This window comes from Jaminaea rosea, assembly GCF_003144245.1.
Source record: "Jaminaea rosea strain MCA 5214 unplaced genomic scaffold BDZ90scaffold_1, whole genome shotgun sequence".
NCBI classification, from domain to species: Eukaryota; Fungi; Basidiomycota; class Exobasidiomycetes; order Microstromatales; genus Jaminaea; species Jaminaea rosea.
The window spans coordinates 1-17,628 of record NW_020289975.1 but is presented as its reverse complement, the minus strand read 5'-3'; the positions used below and the strand labels follow the sequence as shown (position 1 = coordinate 17,628).

Genomic DNA, 17,628 nt, shown 5'->3' with positions numbered 1-17,628 from the left:
GCGGTGGAGACGACGCACAGGCGGAGCGAGGGAGCGACGTCACTTTCACTTCTCACCATCCCATGCCCAATCCAGTCAGAGGCGGCGTAGACGATCATCAAGAGCCCCTGTCGCGACTACGACTCGACACGACAAGACGCAGGCTGGAGTAGCATTGCACTAGATTCTCCTCTCCCCTCGACTGGCTGCCTCGCCCTCATCCTGGCCCTCGTCCTCGACCCGCATCGCGCCGCGCCCACCTCTCGCCCACGATGCCAGCTGCCATCCCCTCGTCCTCATCACAACCCCTCGCCCCCCTCACAGGCGGCGCTTCCTCGACGAGCGCAGCAGAAGCGGCCGCAGCAGCCGAGTTTGCGTCCAAGAAGTACGTCTGGATCCCTTCGCCCGACGCAGGCTACCTCTCCGCCTACGTCATCAACGAGAACCCAGCAAAGGACACCACCGTCGTAGTATGCGTCGACGATGGGAGTCAGAGAACAGTTCAGAGTGGCGAGATCTCGCGCCAGAATCCTCCACGATTCGAGCTGAGCGAGAATATTGCCGACTTGACCTTTTTGAGCGAGGCAGGCGTCAGCCATTGTTTGAGGCAGCGCTATCAGCGCGGACTCATCTACACATACTCGGGCCTCTTCCTCGTAGCCGTCAATCCCTATCACAACCTTCCCATCTACACCGACAGCGTAGTGGCAGCATACAAGGGGAGAAGAAGAGAGGAGAACCCGCCGCACGTATACGCAGTAGCGGACGAGGCTATGCGCAACATGCTGGACAATCGGGAGAACCAGAGCTTGCTCATCACGGGCGAGTCGGGGGCGGGAAAGACGGAAAATACCAAGAAGGTGATTCAATACCTCGCCGCCGTCGCTGCGGATATGGCGCCGGGCAGCAGCGGCAGCAACGACGCAACGTCCTCGACCTCCGCGTCGCCCTCGGTGCTGGGCGCCCTCACCCGCTCGGGCAGCTCACGCTACGTCATGGACAGGCTGGATGGTAACTCGGCAATAGGGCAGAAGCGTCTCGGTCTGCTCGAGAGGCAGATTCTCCAGGCCAATCCCATCCTCGAAGCATTCGGCAACGCGCAGACGATCCGCAACAACAACTCGAGTCGCTTCGGCAAGTTTGTGCGCATCGAATTTACGTCGGTGGGCGCCATTGCTGGAGCGAACATCGACTGGTACCTCCTCGAAAAGTCCCGCGTGCACAATCGCAGCGAAAAGGAGAGGAGTTTCCACGTCTTCTATCAGCTGCTGAGGAGTGGAGAGAGGGAGTTGCTCGACAAGCTGCTCCTCACGGGCAACCCGGGCGACTATGCCTACCTGAAAGGGTCGCGCCAGAACGTCGAAGGCATGGACGATACGGCCGAGTGGCAGACGCTGAAGAAGGCGCTGGATACAGTCGGTTTCAGCGGTGAGGAGCAGCACAACTTGTTGCGCGTCGTAGCGTCTATCCTCCAGGTTGGCAACATCGAGCTGGCCTCGGACCGCTCAGAGCAGGCGCGCATTACCAACCCTGCGCAAGTGGAAAAAGCCTGCCATCTCCTCGGGGTCCCCGAGTCGGAGCTCACCAAAGCCCTCCTCCGTCCGCGAGTCAAGGCCGGCCGCGAGTGGGTGACTCAGTCGCGCACGGGGAGGCAAGTCGTCGAGGAGATGGCCGCCCTGTGCAAGACGCTCTACGAGAAGACGTTTGCGCGCATCGTCGCGCGGATCAACACCGCTCTGGACCGGCCCACGTCCAAGAGTACGTTCATCGGGGTACTGGACATAGCGGGCTTCGAAATTTTTGAGCACAACAGCTTCGAGCAGCTCTGCATCAATTACACAAACGAGAAGCTTCAGCAGTTCTTCAACCACCACATGTTCGTCCTCGAGCAGGAGGAGTACAGTCGAGAGGGCATCGAGTGGGACTTTGTCAACTTTGGCCTCGACCTGCAACCCACCATCGATCTGATTGAGAGCTCGACGCCTGTGGGGATCCTGAGCTGTCTGGACGAGGAGTGTATCATGCCCAAAGCGACGGACGAGACCTTTACGGAGAAGTGTGCGCGCATCTGGGGAGCGAACAAGGATGGGAGCGCGAGGGATGTGCAGGGAGCGGCAGCGGCCAAGGAGAGGGGTGTGGCGCACGGCTCGACGAAGTTTGTGGCCGCTCGCTTCGCTACAGGCTTCACCGTGAGGCACTATGCGGGGAATGTGGAGTACCGTACGGAGGGGTGGCTGGACAAGAACAAGGATCCGCTCAACGATAACCTCACGCGCGTCATGGCCGAGTCGACGGATCGTTTTGTGGCGGGCCTCTTCGCAGAGTACCTCCCCGACGACGAGGCCACGCCGAGCGCAGCATCAGCAGGGCCCAATGGCGTCAGCGCCTCGCCCGCCAAGCGTCGCCAGAAGCGTGGCGCCTTCCGTACCCTCGCGCAGAAGCACAAGGAGCAGCTCACGACGCTGATGAACCAGCTGGGCAGCACCCAACCACACTTTGTCCGCTGCATAGTCCCCAACGCCACTCGCACCCCAGGCGTCATGGCGCTCCCGTTGGTCCTAGAGCAGCTCAGGTGCAACGGCGTGCTAGAGGGCATCCGAATCGCGCGCTTGGGTTATCCGAATCGTCTGCTGTTCAACGAATTCCGCACCAGGTACGAGGTACTCACGCCGGACATTATCCCGCGAGGATACATGGACGGGCGTAAAGCTGCGCAACGCATGATAGAGGCCCTCGCCCTGGACGGAGGCGTTGTCAAGATTGGGCTGACCAAGATCTTCTTCAAAGCTGGGGTTCTCGCCGAGCTCGAGGAGAGGAGGGATGCCTTGCTTTTCGAGATCTTCTCGCGCTTCCAGGCGGGATGCCGGATGTTCACCGCGAGGAGACAGATGAAAAAGGTGCTCAATCGCGCTGCGGCTGTGCGGACTATCCAGCGAAATGCGCGCCTCTACGTCGAGCTGCGCGACTGGCCCTGGTGGCAGCTCTACAGTAAAGTACGCCCCCTCCTCAAGGCGACACGCCACGACGAGGAGCTGAAGCGCAAGGAGGCGGAGCTCGCCCTCGCGACGGAGAGAGCGCAGCGTGACGCCAAGGAGCGGGAAGCCCTTGCTGCGCTCAAGGCCGGGCTTGAGAGCGAGAAGCAGCGCGTCGAGGAGCAGCTCGACTCTGAGCGCGCCTTGCTGGCAGAGAAGGACCAGCAGCTTACGCGATCACGCGAGAGGGAGGCCGGGCTAGAGGAGGACTTGGCGGCCATGCAGCGCGACGTGGATCAGCTGGACGACCAGCTCGAGCGGGCCATGCGTGGGCAGAAGGAGGCGGAGGGTGCGCGACTGGAGCTGCAAGCCGCGTTCGACCAGGCGGCGGAACATCTCTTGCGACTCGAGGCGGGGCAAAAGGAGTGGCAAGAGCGAGAGGCGACCCTCACCTCGGATTTGAGCGCGCAAAGCGCCACGCACGCCGACTTACTCGCGCAACGCGATGCCCTCGTCGCTGTGCGCGGGGAGTTGGAGCGCAAAGTCAAGGCGGGCGGGGAGGACCTGGATCGACATCAGAAGCGACTCAATGCGCGTGTGAGCGAGCTGGAAGGCCTGCTTGCGGCGGAACAGGAGGGGCGAGGGGTGGAGCAGAGCGAGGTGAAGAGGCTGCGCGACGAGGTGCGCAAGGTGGGCTTCGAGCTCGAGGAGGCAAGACGGGCTGCTGAGGCTGCGCAGGGCGCGGTCAAGGAGCGCGAGGGGCGCGTGACGCTGCTGGAGAAGGAGCTCGCAGAGGCCAAGACTGCGCACGAGACGGCGCAACGCCAGCAGAGTGAATCCGTCACCAAGCTGCGTGCTGAGCTCGCAACGGCCAAGGCCGAAGTAACGCAAGGCGCCAAGGCGCGAGAGGCTCTGCAGCGCGACCTGGATGAGACTCGACGCGTCATCGAGGCTAAATCGAGCGAGGACGTCAAGCAGCGCGAGGTGCAGCGTATCAAGGAGGAGGAGCTTGCTGGGCTGCGCAACCAGATGGGCGAGCATGCCAAGGAGAAACAAGCGGCCCTCGAGCAGGTCAATGCGCTCAGAGCACAGCTGGACGGTGCGAAGCGACAGCACGCCGAGACGACTACGGCGCAGCGCAACCTGACCGCCAAGCTGGACGAACACACCAAGAAGGCGGGAGAGGCGGCCAGCGAGCTCGCTGCAACTCAGGCGGCTCATCGTGCCACGCGTGGCGAGATGGAGGGGCACAAGCAGCGTGCCGATACGGCGGAGTCTGCGCTGGAAAAGCTCAAGGCGGCCAAGGGGGAGCTGGATGCGGCGTTGAGTGGCGCCAATGCTGAGCTGCAAGACCACGAGGACGCCCTCATCGAGTGCGAGCGCTCTCGCTCCGCATGGCAAGCCCAGGCCGAGGAGACTGCGCAGTTACTCGAGGCGGAGCAACAAGCGCGGGCCGAGGCTGAGCAGGCTGTACGACGTTCCCGCTCTCACGCCGAGCAGCAGGCGACAGCAAAGGATGCAGAGCTGGCAAAGATGCGCAACGAGATCGCCCTCCTCTCGGGAGACCTCCGCAAGGCTCAATCCCTCACGGGCAAGACGACGATCGAGCACGTCCACGTGTACGCCGAGGCGAAGCGCAAGACGGACGACGAGTTGCGGGAGATGCGTGCCGATCTGGAGAAGTTGGGGAGGGTAAATGCGAGTTTGGAGAAGGTCAAGATGAGGTTGATGGGCGAGAATGAGGATCTAGTGCGCGAGAATGCGCGGCTCAATCGCGCGCAGGCCGGAGCGGGGGCGGCGGTGGCGGCTGCTACGACGACGCTGCAAGACGGCAAGGTGCCCAGCTCCTCCTCCTCGTCGACGGCCCTCCGTGGAGTGGAGCGCGAACGGGACGAAGCGCTCAGCCACTCGCGTCGTACAGCGCTTGCTCTCGAATCACTGCGCGAGCAGAGCGAGGCGCGGATCGTCGAGTTGGAACGACAGCTTTCTTCCTCTCACCTTGCGCACACCAATACGTTTACCAATCTGCAGGACATCGTACGACAGGAGGAGGAGAGTAAGGCTAGCGCTTCGCGACCGGGTAGTCCGTTTAAGCGCAAGTTGCTCGAAGAGCTCTCTAATGGTCATCGAGCCCTCGAGGCGGATATTGCTGCCAAGAGTCGGATGCTCAAGGGGGCCAGAGTGGCTCCGCGACGCTCGAACGGGGGGACGCACTCGGACTTTTCGACCAACAGCAACGGCACGGGCACCACGCCCGCATCGATGAAGCGGACCAGTACGGACCTTGGCGGGGTGGCGGCGCGCAATACCACGGATGAGGCGCAGCGATTACAGCGCGTTGTCAAGGAGCAGGCTATCGATCTTGCTGCGTTGAAGCAGGGGGTCGGGGAGGCGGAACAGCGTGCGCGATACTGGCAGAGGGAGGCTGAGAGGTTGGCGGGGCACGCGGGGCATGCGGGGCCTGCGGGGAAGACGAGCAGCTCGCCGCCATTGAAGGGGGGAGTGGCGGGGGCAAAGGTGCCGCGTTGAGGCGTACGTGCGTGCGTGCGTGCGTGCGTGCGTTCGCGCGAATGGACTTGGACTCTTGGAGATGGTGGCAAGGACTCTATCTACCTATCTCATCGGCTCGCGCGTCTTTCGGTCTCTCTACCCACCTGCCTACCTACCTACCCTCTCGACCCTGTATATCGCGCTGTGCTTGCTGCCTGAATGTAAATGAATGGCGCGAATTCGAATCGATCAGGAGGAAATCCTCGCAATTGAGCATGCGCATGGATTGCCGCGCAGCCCTCTTGTGGTGTGTTGGGTAATAATACAAGCCCTCGTGCGCCCCGCGCTCACCTGACGATTCTAATCCCCATACTCCTCGCACTACCTGCAACGACCTTGCACATCTTCTCCTCCCCTACCCCCTTTACATCTGCCATCTTGATCTTTGCGATCTCATAGATGTGTTTAACGCTCACCGTCCCCGCGACCCCTTCGCTACCTGTACTTCCTGCTCGACCGGAGCCCGTCGTGATGCCTGCTGCGCGTTTGAGGAGGAGAGAGGTGGGAGGGGTGCGGAGGGTGAAGGTGAAGGTCTGGCGGGGCGGGGCGTGCGGCGTGCGGCGTGCGGCGTGGTGATGAGTGAGGAGGAAGATTGGCAAGAAGTGACGAGGCGGGAAGGCGCAGGACTCACCCTATCGGGGGAAATGGTGATTACTGCCGGTGTAGGGAGACCGGGTTCTAGATGGGCTGTGCGTTCGTTGAATAGCTTGGCCTGCGTGCGCGCGGGATGTGCGGGGCGTGAGGCGGGGTGAGGTGGGTTAAGCGTCGTGCCCACTGACTCAGGTACTGGTGAGAGTGAGGAGATGGCGGTACTCACGAAATCCATTGCTTTGACTCTGTGCGGGAGAACGAGGCAAAGGCCATGCATTATGAGCGTCGACCATCTTGCGCTTCAGGTACGCAGCGACTCACCCCTTGCTGCCCAATGCAGGTCCCACGGGAGGTTGTGCGCTCGCCTTTCCCGCTGGCACTAGGAGCTTCACGAGCTGAGTAGCCGCTGCGGCTCCTCCTTTCTTTGACATCGTGGGCGTCGTGGACGGGGTGGTGACGAGGCGGAAAGCGAGAATTGTTGCAGATTGAAGTCGAGTCGTGGAAGTGGATGGCCGCGCCACGCGAGCGAGCGAGCGAGCCGGGCGGAGAGGCACACACGCACACACGTGCCGGGAACGACGTCGACGCGGGAAGGCGATTCAAGAGGGAGGCGGCGGGGCGGGGCGGGGCGAGGCGGGACGAGCCAAGGCTGGTGTTTGTGTTGGAGTTGGAGTTTGGCGCCCTGCAACTTGGCTTGTCAACGTCCTTTCTCACCTCGACCATCTCTTGATCATCATCAGCACGGCGCGCAGGAGAGCATCTGCATACAGTCCTCGCACTCCGTCTCGCCCTCACCCTCACCACCAGCATATAGTCGCCTCCAGCTCCATCCCCTGCCTGGCTGAGCACGCCAAGCGCGACTCGCGGCGTCTCGGTGTAAACACGCCCTCGCATACGACATCCCCTCATCATCGCCATGACAACAGCCTACACCCGCCCTCACGGGCACGGCGCAAACGCAGGTGGCCCACTCAACCCTCTCTCTGGCTCAACAACCAACCTCGACTCACGCCGTCGCGACCCCTCGTCAGCAACAACGTACACCGCCGGCGGTGCCGCGACCAAATCGCCCACCCGCCGCAAAGAGTCTCCCGTCGCTCCGACGACTACGGCGACGGCCAATGTTGCGACGGCCACTGCGGCTCCCGCTGCGGAGCGCAAGAGCAAGAAGCCAGCGCAAGAGAAGCCCGTGAATCTGCCTGACCCGCCGGCCAGCCTCGTCGACAATGAAGGGGTGCAATGGACGCGCGGCCGCTTGCTTGGCTCGGGAGGGTTTGCGAGGGTGTACGACGCGATCAGCGAGCGAGGGGAGATGCGCGCTTTCAAGGTTATTGCGAAGAAGCATTTGCAGAGTAGAAAGACGAGACAGAAGGTGAGGCGTGGCATGTGCGCGGCGTGTGCGCGGCGTGTGGGCATGATGAGCGTGGGATGTTTGCTGACCTGCGCTACGCTTGCCTCGCCCGCACAGATCCTCGCGGAGATTATGATCCACTCGTCGTTCAAGCACCCCAACGTCGTGACCTTTGAGGACGCCATTGAGGACGATGAGCATGTGTATTTCAAGTTGGAGCTGTGCAAGGCTGGCGTGAGTGGGCGCGAGTGCGAGATGGTGTACCGTCGAGGCCCAAGCTGACCGCCCCCCTCGCTGCGCTATCTCTGGCAGTCAATGAACGACATGGTCAAGAAGCGCGGCCGCTACACCGACGCCGAGTCGCGCTTCTTCATGGTACAGATCCTCGCCGGTTGCCAAGGCATGCACACCCACAACATCATTCATCGCGACCTGAAACTCGGCAACATCTTCCTCGACGAGGGCATGAATGTCAAGATTGGCGACTTTGGCCTAGCCGCGCTCCTCAAAGAGGTGGGCGAGAGAAAGAAGACCGTCTGCGGCACGCCAAACTACATTGCGCCCGAGGTCCTCTACGACGAAGGCGAGGGCCACTCGTTCGAGGTGGACATCTGGAGCGTAGGCGTCATCCTCTACACGATGCTCGTCGGTCGCCCCCCATTCCAGACGTCGGACATTCAGAAGATCTACGCGCGCATCAAGAACAACGATTACGAGATCCCGGTAGAAGCGGGGTTGCGACCAGAGGCGGAGGACTTGATCACGAGTATTCTCGCCCCGAAACCGCAAGATCGACCCAGCCTCATCGAGATTATGAACCACCCTTGGTTCACCGCTGGCCCCATCCCGACGTTCATCCCCATGCACGCGACCAAGACGCTTCCTAAGCTCAACCTGCCCGCCACGCCCGAGGAGAATCGTCGCAATTTCGACTTTGTCAAGCAGAAGAGTGCGTGGATCCCCAACGCGGACGACGTGCTTGACGACGAGGACGAAGAGGCGGAGGCGGACCCTCGCGAGGAGTTGAAGCAGCAGGAGTTGCTCGAGGAGGAGAGAGAGAAGATCGACGCAGCATTCAAGCGGGCCATTCAGCCTGCGAGCCCCATCTCGGCGCTGCTCAAGGCGAGCAGGCAGCCGCTCATCAAGGCGGGAGGCGCGGGTGGGCGGTCGAGTGGTGGGGGGAGTGGGGCTGCGCTTGCGAGACAGCTGTCCGCGATGAGCATCAAGGGTGGGGCCTCCAAGGCCGCCGCGCCAGGCGTTACGCAAGCCGCCGCGCCAGCCGTGCCCCTCGACAAAGAGAATGCTTCGCCCCTCGACGCCATGCCACCACCGCGTACCGTCCGCCGCAATCTCGACGTCGCGCTCGCCCCGACCTCCGAATACGAAGCAGCAGAGGAGCGTCGCATGCTCGGCCAGAAGGCGCGCCTCGTCGCAGGCATGTCCGGCGCAACCGTCATGACGGCGGGCTCGTCGCGCCCCACAACCGCAGGCAGCGAAGACGAGGCGCCAAACCCCTCTGCCACTCCCCCGCCGCGCACGACGTCCGACCTCGACACCATGGTCCACTACCTCGGCGAAGCCCTCGTCGCCTCGGAAGCTGGCCTACCTTACGCACCCCTCGACCACGCAGGGCGGCGCCTCGAGCAAGAAGAGGGCAGCGCGCCCGACCCCAAAGTCTTTGTCATCTCGTGGCTGGACCACAGCGAAAAGTACGGGCTAGGCTACGCCTTGAGCGACGGTAGCGTGGGGGTGTACTTCCGCGACTCGACGAGCATGGCCATCAATTGCGCTCGCAGCCATGCGGAGTACATGCCGAGTGGGGGCCGGAGACGCGCGAACGCCAACGAGGTGGGCGACAACGAGCTGGACGTGAAGCGCGAGAACTACGATGTCGCGGCGTACAATGCAGCGAGCGATCGGGATCGTCCTGTGGACCTTCCCTTCCCCTCTGCGCTCCACCCAAAGATCAAGGTGCTCCGCTACTTTGAGCAGGAGATCATGGATCGACTCTACGGTGCCGACTCGCCGCTCACATATCGCGACCTCGCCACGAGCAAAGGGATCCCACACGTCCACAAGTGGTATCGCTGCCATGCTGCCATCCTATTCCGTCTGAGCACGGGGCTTGTCCAATTCAACTTTTACGACCACACGAAAGTGTTCATCCATCTCAACGCGAACGGGATGGTGGTGAGCGTCTTGCCCCCCGTGGAAAGCACGGGTGGCGTGCAGGCGTTGAAGAGTTATTGGATTGGGGAGATGGTGGGGATCGCGCATCCGGAGAGGGCGGGGAGGGAGAGGGAGCAAGGGTGGAAGGGGAGGGGTACGAGCCCTAGTGAGAGGAGGATGGTGAGGGGGGTCATGAAGAAGTTGAAGGTCGTCCTGGGCGTGTTGAGTAGCACCGTTGCGGGCGCGACGGCGACTGCGACGCCGACCGCGACGACGACCGCGACCACGAGAAGATGAGTCGCACTCTCCCTTCTTCGCACCATTCCCCCGCTCTTCACTCACGACACGCACGCACGCACGCACGCACGCACGCACGCACGCACGCATACGGCACTTTCTCTAGCATCTCATCCCTTGTCCTCCGTCTTCTTTTCTTTGGCTCGACATTCATTCGGTCTCGCGGCGAACTGCGCTCATGCTCATCTCATTCAATTGCATACATTTGACGATCAAGGTGCGGGCCAACGACGCGCCGCATAGTGAGAGTATTCACATTTCGTGTCAAGAGTAAAGGACAGAGGCGGGGGTGGGGGGTCGCGCCGCGCCGCGCGCCTACTGGTAGCGATTATCGTACTCCTCATGTGCGCTCTCAATCGCATGGCGCTTCGCCTTCTCCCGATCAAGATAGTCTAGCCCCTTTGTCTCAAAGAGCTTGTCCACCTCCCCGCCAACAAAGGCAGCGAGGAGCTCCTTGGCCATGGCGTGGTTCGCAGGCTTGCCTTCGCGACGCTCGTGGTCCTCGTAGGCCTTCATTGCTTCAAAGGAGGCCTGAGTGCGCGAGAGAGGTGCGGAGATGGTCAGAAAAAGCGGCGAGAGTGAGGAGAGTGGGACTCACGGCACCGGCGATGAGCTCGTGAGAGAATTTGCCCTCGTGACGATCCTGGTAGACATCGGCGTGGGCGTCCTGAGTGTGCGCGCGAGGGTGGAGAGGAGGGTCAGCTGGCGTGACAGAGGTGAGAAGACGCGCGCACTCACGGAGCTGAAGAATCCCATGTTGTTATGTGCGTGAGTGTGGAAAGGGTGGTGTTCGTGGTAGTGGTGGAAAAGGGAAAAGGAAGGACGAGCTGCCCTCTTCTATATACAGCACATCGATCTCAACGCCTTTGTCCACTCCACTCCACTCGCACCGCCCTCTCGCTCTCGATCGCCAGCGAGAGGGCAATGCGCATTCGGCGAGGGGCGGCGCATCGAGACTGCTCGTGGGCGCAGGGTGAACGAACAACCCCGTGTTGCGCTGCCGTTGCCGTGTTGCTTTGTGTGTTTTCTTCCGAATCGACCGACCGACGGCATCGCAGCGGCGGCGGTGGGCCAGACCGGCGGGCGTCGGCGCGAGTGCAGGCGGGGCGGCTAGGTGCGAGGTGGAGGAGAGGCCCGTGCAGGGCGCTGAAAGAGGGCAAGAGCCGCCGGTTTGATTTACTCGGCTTTGCTGGCTCAGCCGTGGGGGCGGGCCGGACGCACAGCCCCGAGTCGTCGAGTAAGTAGAGGGGACATTCGTGCGAGAAAGGGAGAGGGGGAAGTCCCGACCAGCGTACGCTGCTTGTTTTGGCGACATCCGCTGGATGGCGCATGCGAGATTGAGGCTAAGGGCAAGAGGAGGGCGGCAACGGGACGGGACAGCGACTACGACAGAGCCGGTGATGGCTGTCAAGTTCGAGGAAAATGATACGATGAGCGCTTTGGACGGCGGCCGATGACGATAAGGTGGGAGAAGATGGAATGCACGCTTGCTATTGTCTGCATTGATGCGTTTCGCTGCACTATCTCGTTGCGCTAAGTGAGGGAGATACATTGTATCCCGCGTTTCAGTCATGCGCCCCTCCCGTGAGGCTCTTCGACCTCTGCCTCTCCCTCCTCCCAGCCCCCGAGCTCACCGAGCCCGCCTCCCCTCCCTCCCCTGCCTCGCCAGCCGTCGCCTGCTCGTCGTTCCTCTCGAACCCAGGCGCTCCACGTGGGTAAGGGTCCGTAAGGACAGCCTGCCTGCCGTGGAACTGGGCGAAGAGAAGCATGGCTGCCAGTCGGACCCCGCAAATGACCACGATAAACACCTCAAAGGTGCGCTCGAGCCAATATAGGTCCTGGATCTCCTGCTCCGTCCGGTTCGTTGGCACAGAGGGCGGGACGAAGGGCCTTGCCAAGGGGAGGACAAAGCGACCGGAATTGACGTGAGCTTGAGCGCTGGCCTGCGCCTCTGCCTTTTTGACCCCTGCCAGACTCCAAGGGAGGCCCGTGTTGTCCGAATCAGAGCGGACGTGGGAAGATGACCGCACGACGGCGAGCGACACAATCTGTGCAAGACAAAGTTGTAGCGGCGAGGGTCGACGCAAGCCTCGGAAGAGTGGTTCCGATTGGCCCACCGTAGTGCCACCTTCATACTCTCGGGAGCCAAGAGCGACATGTAGGCGTCCAGTTGAACGCTCTCAGGGACCACCTCGCTGCGCCAGGGCTTGTCTTGTAAGACGGCGATGGTGTCGGCGTTGAGGCGAGACGTGTCGAGATTGTCGAAGAAGTCCTCTTCGTCCACCCACACGCCGTCGTCGTCGTCGTCGTTGTCGCCCTTGTCGTTGCCGCCAAAGATTAACGGGCTGGCTGGCATCTCTTCGTCCGGCGAGCTGTGCGGTGTCTTTGCTGGCAGGGCGGGCGAGCTGTGTGGGGTCTTTGCTGGCAGGGCGGTAGCCAAGGTCGAGCTGTGCGGCGTGACTGCTTGTAAGGCGGGAGCCATGGGCGAGCCGAGATGTGCTGCGAGAAAGCAAGGTGTCGGACAGCACTGGATTGTGACTGCTTCACGATCAGCCTCCTTGTGATGACATTGGCGCAGCAAAGCTTGAGGAGGGAGAACTCGACGCCTGCAAAGATACTACGATACTACGGTGCAGTGCCTCCTCAAGATATGCTTGGCGATGCAACGCGGTCTTGACGTCAGAGCGCTGCAAGAAGTTAGAGTCTCTGTCTCCGAGAATTTTGAGGCGAGACTTGGCTAGGCTACGGTGTCTTGCCGGCGCGCGCCTTCTGGACATTGTCTGGTCTCTATGATTCGAGTGTGTGTCTCCTTCGACTTTCTGCCACTTGCCCCAGCACGGTGGATCGGCGGGGGCGATGAGATAGGATGGCGTCGGTGGTAAGGGGCGCAGGAGCGGTGAAGGCGAAGAAGCGGTCGGAACGGTGCAGAGAGGTAGTGCTTGATGGAGACTCTGAGGCAGCTGATGGGCGCACCGTACTGATGCTTCGACTGCAGACCTTGGTCGTTGTTGGCGAGGCGCACGTGCTTGGCTGCTGGCAACCGGTAGTCATCCACGTTGTCGCACGAGCAGCTTGCTGTGTCTTGTCATGTTGCTTGTTCGAGGAGCCGAGCGGGGTAGCAAGAGTGGGTGCGTTGAGGGAGAGCAACGCGGCGAGTCTGGTGGGGAAGCGGAGGAGTGTGTGAGGATTCAGGTGGAATGCCTTTGAAAGCTTGAGTGAGGAGGTACAGGCGTGACAGGCTGGTCATGACGTCGCGCTTTCGTTGTCATCTTCGTCGTTGCCGCTGCTGCTGCTACGGGTCGTAGATGACTGTGCGCGCTCTTGACTCTTCGTGAGGGATGGAGCGAAGTAGTCAGTGCGCGTGGGCAGCATCGTCGTGGTTGTCTTGCTGGACGAAGGGGTGCCTGGAGGAAAGCGTATTGACCTCAGTCACAGCACTTGCGGCGAGATAGACCGGATGGGAAGGACGCGATGATGAGGGAGGAGCGAAAGGGCCCTCACGAAGGGGTGTGCTGAACAAGACGGTAAATTGGGCTCGATGCGCCTAGACGTGCGGTGAAGCCTCGAGTAGGCGCATCGAGTCCCAATCGTCCCATCCACTCGTACGCTGCCTGATGGGTTCGAGCAACGTGCGAGCGACTCGCTTTGCACTCATGCCTGAGTCAGGGCGAATAGGTTGTGATACGAACTGTCGTGGCGAAGAGGATGAATTGAAGTGATGGAAAAGATGGAGAGACGGGGATCAACAACGTTGCGCTGGCAGAGATGTGACAGAGATGAGTCAGAGAGCAGAGCTCAGCATGAATTGAGCGTGGCCTGCCTCGTTGTGTGTGAGTGAGCAGGCGTCCAAAATAGAATAGCCGGAGCTCGAGGCGGCGTCGAAGTCGAGCCAGCGATTTTCTGGGCCATGGCGAGCGGGGCGGGGCAGCGATGCGGCGGCGAGATGCGGGGCGAAAGACGCAGGGCCAAGCCACAGGCGCCCACACACAGAGCGGGCCGACCGCTGAGCCGCTGTGCCTGGCCTGTGGCCCCGCCCCGCCACTTAATTGCCGATAGGCTGTGCGAGGCCATCCAATCTCAAGTCGACGTGGCTGTTTTTGGGTCGACGCGGAGTCGACGTAACATCTTGCCTCTGCTCCACACACACACACACACACACAACATCACCGCCGTCCTGCCTTCGCAAATGCACCATCGTTGTGGTCCGGTGAAAGCACGTCGATTCAAAGGTATGAAACAAAAGGATAAAAGCTAAAGGAGACATTGTCCACGTCCTCATCAAGAGATACGGCTGAGCCTGGGGGAAGGATCGGAGAAGCTGAGTAAAGCCTCAACGGTGGGTTGCTACCCAGCGCGCATGACAATGGCGGATGCTACGATGCTGACTGCGCATACCCTCCTTTTGCTCATATTAGAGAGATCGCCGCACTCGGTTGCTGTCCAGCACTAGGCCTTTGCGCAGCGCACACCCAGATCCCCCAGCTCGCCGCCCGCTTCACCCTCATCCTCACTTTTGCACCAACTTCCACGCCTCAAGGTATCACTGTCGACTCAGTCTACCTTCAATTGTTGCTTGCAATCAGCCAGCCCTCGGCCAGCAGCAACATGAGCATCACAGCCGGCTCCCGAAAGATGGCTCTCAACCCCATTTGCACGAGCGCGGACATGTGCTTTGCATCTACGCTGGACATCATCTTTCGTACGCCTTTGGATGGCCCCTCATCCGCTCCGTTGGACACTCATTCCTCTACGCTCAGAGCAACTCAAGCACAGCGTACGGCTGCTTTAGCATCACCGACGTCACCCTCTACGGAGCTGCCCTCGTCGCTGCAGTATGTCAAGATTGCGCCTGGAGTCTCTCGTCCGCGTGGTGCCTACCTCCTGCGCCAGCAGCCGTCTAGTCAGCGCGGCCGCGCCAGAGGACTGTAAGCCCGGTGTTCTCTCCTACAAGGCGATGAGCCTTCACGTCCCTCGGCCGCAAAGTAGCGTCAAGAGCCAACCCTGGTGCACCATGCTCATTAGCCGCTGCAGATGGTCGTCCATACGCTACGTTACGTCGGTTGCACCCAGCGCGCTGCCGCCTCAGCCCTCACCGGCCCACCCGACGTCTCCAAGTCCGCGGAAGCAGCAGAGGTGCGGAGGCGACGTCTTGCCCCCACAGACCTGCTCCGGATACTCCAGCGCCAGTCCATGCAAAGCCATCCTCACCCGCCTCCGACGTCGAGCCGTAGCATCATTTGGATCAGCCGTCACTCGGCGCGATTGGCATGCGGGTTGCAGCTCTCAGCATCACTTCCTTGCCCTTCGGTTCGGCCCGCGTCCATCAAGTCGAGGCTCAATGAGCCGCCATTCTAGACGATGCTCGCCTTCTCTTCTTCCTCGTCATCCCCTCGACCTCATGAACGACATACAAGCGACAACGCCGCCAGAATGAGCGACGCTCCCTACCCCGACATCGTCGTACGCGCCGTTGCCACGGGCAGCACCGTGTACTTCACCAACGAGGACCTCATCTTTCATCGCACGAGTTGGCCGCTGAGGCCATATTGCGACTTCACCACTTACGGCTGCTTCCCTCGCGGGCAGGCAGATGTGGCGCCTCTCCCCGCAGCGGTTCAGTCGGTCAGAGTCGAGTCCGGGCCACTGCTCCCTCAAGGCGGCTATCTCATCCGCCAGCTCGTCCCCACCCTCTGGATGCTTTACCAGCCGCATCAAGACGTCGCTGCTGCTGCCTCAGTGGCTCAGCAGCAGCCCGCCAGCAGCGCCCGTGCTCAGTCTGCCAGCAGCGGGCCCTCACACAAGGCAACGCAGCAGCAGCAGCAGCAGCAGCAGCAACAAAGAGGGGCCGAGGAGGACGCCTCGCCAAAGAGGAGGAAGATCGACGGCGGCAGCTCGCGCGACGACGACAAGCGCAACGACGATCACGGCGACGAGCACAACGACACCCTCGGCTTTAAGCCGCTCATGAGCATCAGCGTGGATGAGGCGCCTGGCACTTACAACCCGCGCCATTACAGCAAGATCATCAAGATCGGCCGTAATGGCTTCTGCGGTTACAACGCCGTGCTCTACGGGCTGGGCCGCGCGAGGAACGCCAAGGAGCTCAAGGTGCTGTGCGAGGAGTTGCTCAAGTTCGTCGCCGACAAGAAGAACCGCGCCCTCTTCCCTCTCTACGACCAGAAGGCATAGTCGGACATGGAGACTCGCCTCCGAGGTGCGCGCGACCACTTGGCCGACAGCAGGCTCGCCTCCGCCTACTGGTTCTCCGGCGCTATGCAGCCTGTCGTCGCAGAGCGCTACAGCTGCGTCGTATCCTGCCTGGACCTCAACAAGGGTCCCAAGTCCTCCTCCTCCGCCCTCCCTGTCCGCTTCGAGCAGATCTACCCAGCAATGGGACTGCTCTACGACGACACAGAGGGCGCCGAGCACTACGACGCCGTCGACCTCGTCGAGCCTCTCGCGCCTCCTCGCGGCATACACTGGGACAAGATGGGCAAGGTCTCCTGCGACTCGGAGGAGCACGGCGATCTTCACGTCGCCTGCTCGTTCGAGACGAGGATGCAGCCTGGAGACGCTTGCCTGGGCCCAGACGGGTGCCACTGCCTGGCGCGGCAGGGATGGGTCGACCCAGAGCCGCCAGTCGACCTTACCAAGGACAGCGTTGAGGAACCCGCGCAGAGCACCAAGAGCGGCACAGCGAGCAGCAAGGAGGGAGAGTCGTCGAGCGGCGTGGCGCTAAAGAAGGAGGAGGGTCCTTTAAGCAGCGCGAGGTACAGGATCGGAAGCGCGCACAGCGGAAAGAAGAAGGGTAAGAGGAGCAAGAACGACCACGACGACGGCGACGACGACGACGCCCAGGCATACCGCCCTCAGCCCCTTGTCAGCATCGATCTGGAAGAGCCGCCCAGCCTCTACAATGCTCGTCATTACAAGAGCATTGTCAAGATCGACCGCAACGGCTTCTGCGGGTACCACGCCGTCTTCTACGGACTTGGAAGGAAGCGCACGCCCAGCAGCGTGCAGAAGCTCTGCAAAGAGCTCAGCGATTTCATCTCCGTTCCCGCCAACCGCGCTCTGTTCCCCCTTTACGACGACAAAGCCTGGAGCGACATGCGGACGCGCCCTACGGTCCCCCACAACCACGCTCCTGACGCCGCGCTCATTTCCTCGTTTTGGTTCTCCGGGGCTATGCAGCCCGTCGTAGCCGAGCGCTACAGCTGCATAGTGTCCTGCCTGGACAGGAACAAGGGACCACGCGGATCTTGCTCGTACCTGCCGACCAGCCTTCGCGACGGCCAGCTCTTTCCTCTCGTCGGCCTGCTTTACGACGACGAGCCAAGCGCAGAGCACTACGACGCTTTTGAGTGCGATGAGGAGGATCCCGGCGCACTGGCATCACCCCGGAGCAGGCACTGGGACAAGCTGGGTCACAAATTTTGCGCATCTGAGGAGCACCGCGGCATCCATGAGATGCACTCCTTCGAGACGCGTGTTCAGGCGGGCGATCCAGACATGGAGCAGGCCTGCCATTGCCTGCTGCGCAAGGGATGGAAAGACCCCGAGGGAGTCATCGCTTTGAGCGACAGCGAGTCGTCGTCGGCACAAGCAAAGGCACAGGCACGCACAAGCTCGATCGCGCCCAAGACGAGCGGCCAGGGGGGTTTTTCAGCCCCAGTTTCGGCCAAGGCAAAGGCTAGCAGGACGGGTCCGAGGGTTTTG

General features: G+C 61.7%; 6 protein-coding genes across 6 annotated transcripts; 3 read left to right on the top strand and 3 right to left on the bottom strand.

Moving 5' to 3' along the window:
• The first annotated feature begins 56 nt into the window (after window positions 1–56).
• On the top strand, window positions 57–5,696 carry BDZ90DRAFT_228936 (hypothetical protein). Its single transcript, XM_025504854.1, has one exon. The coding sequence runs from the start codon at window positions 252–254 to the stop codon at window positions 5,478–5,480; it is 5,229 nt and encodes a 1,742-aa protein (XP_025364497.1). The 5' UTR covers window positions 57–251; the 3' UTR covers window positions 5,481–5,696.
• A 92-nt stretch (window positions 5,697–5,788) lies between these two features.
• Window positions 5,789–6,523, bottom strand: BDZ90DRAFT_276402 (ribosomal protein L11; the record flags this gene model as incomplete). Its single annotated transcript, XM_025508926.1, has 4 exons — window positions 5,789–6,034; window positions 6,133–6,213; window positions 6,319–6,337; window positions 6,414–6,523. 4 exons carry the CDS (start codon window positions 6,521–6,523, stop codon window positions 5,789–5,791), a joined length of 456 nt encoding a protein of 151 aa, XP_025364496.1.
• A 267-nt stretch (window positions 6,524–6,790) lies between these two features.
• BDZ90DRAFT_228935 (Pkinase-domain-containing protein) lies at window positions 6,791–10,129 on the top strand. The gene is made up of 3 exons (XM_025504853.1): window positions 6,791–7,464; window positions 7,561–7,677; window positions 7,756–10,129. The coding sequence occupies exons 1-3, from the start codon at window positions 7,009–7,011 to the stop codon at window positions 9,907–9,909; spliced, it is 2,727 nt and encodes a 908-aa protein (XP_025364495.1). The 5' UTR covers window positions 6,791–7,008; the 3' UTR covers window positions 9,910–10,129.
• Window positions 10,130–10,224: 95 nt separating this feature from the next.
• On the bottom strand, window positions 10,225–10,958 carry BDZ90DRAFT_276400 (hypothetical protein; the record flags this gene model as incomplete). The annotated part of the gene is made up of 3 exons (XM_025508925.1): window positions 10,648–10,958; window positions 10,508–10,576; window positions 10,225–10,440 (listed from the first exon to the last, which is right to left on the bottom strand). The coding sequence occupies exons 1-3, from the start codon at window positions 10,663–10,665 to the stop codon at window positions 10,225–10,227; spliced, it is 303 nt and encodes a 100-aa protein (XP_025364494.1). The 5' UTR covers window positions 10,666–10,958.
• A 516-nt stretch (window positions 10,959–11,474) lies between these two features.
• Window positions 11,475–12,391, bottom strand: BDZ90DRAFT_224917 (hypothetical protein; the record flags this gene model as incomplete). Its single annotated transcript, XM_025504640.1, has 2 exons — window positions 11,475–11,875; window positions 11,935–12,391. The coding sequence occupies 2 exons, from the start codon at window positions 12,389–12,391 to the stop codon at window positions 11,475–11,477; spliced, it is 858 nt and encodes a 285-aa protein (XP_025364493.1).
• Window positions 12,392–14,059: 1,668 nt separating this feature from the next.
• On the top strand, window positions 14,060–17,614 carry BDZ90DRAFT_272580 (hypothetical protein; the record flags this gene model as incomplete). The annotated part of the gene is made up of 6 exons (XM_025508772.1): window positions 14,060–14,245; window positions 14,325–14,608; window positions 14,699–14,834; window positions 14,941–15,042; window positions 15,324–16,040; window positions 16,152–17,614. Coding segments are annotated over exons 2-6 (2,511 nt in total), but the record flags the coding sequence as incomplete, so codon positions are not given.
• Window positions 17,615–17,628: the final 14 nt, after the last annotated feature.

Coding starts and splice junctions, on each gene's coding strand:
- BDZ90DRAFT_228936 (XM_025504854.1), top strand. CDS start 252: ATGCCAGCTGCCATCCCCTCGTCCTCATCACAACCCCTCGCCCCCCTC.
- BDZ90DRAFT_228935 (XM_025504853.1), top strand. CDS start 7,009: ATGACAACAGCCTACACCCGCCCTCACGGGCACGGCGCAAACGCAGGT. Junction 7,465..7,560: donor GTAGAAAGACGAGACAGAAG/GTGAGGCGTGGC, acceptor TCGCCCGCACAG/ATCCTCGCGGAGATTATGAT. Junction 7,678..7,755: donor TGGAGCTGTGCAAGGCTGGC/GTGAGTGGGCGC, acceptor TATCTCTGGCAG/TCAATGAACGACATGGTCAA.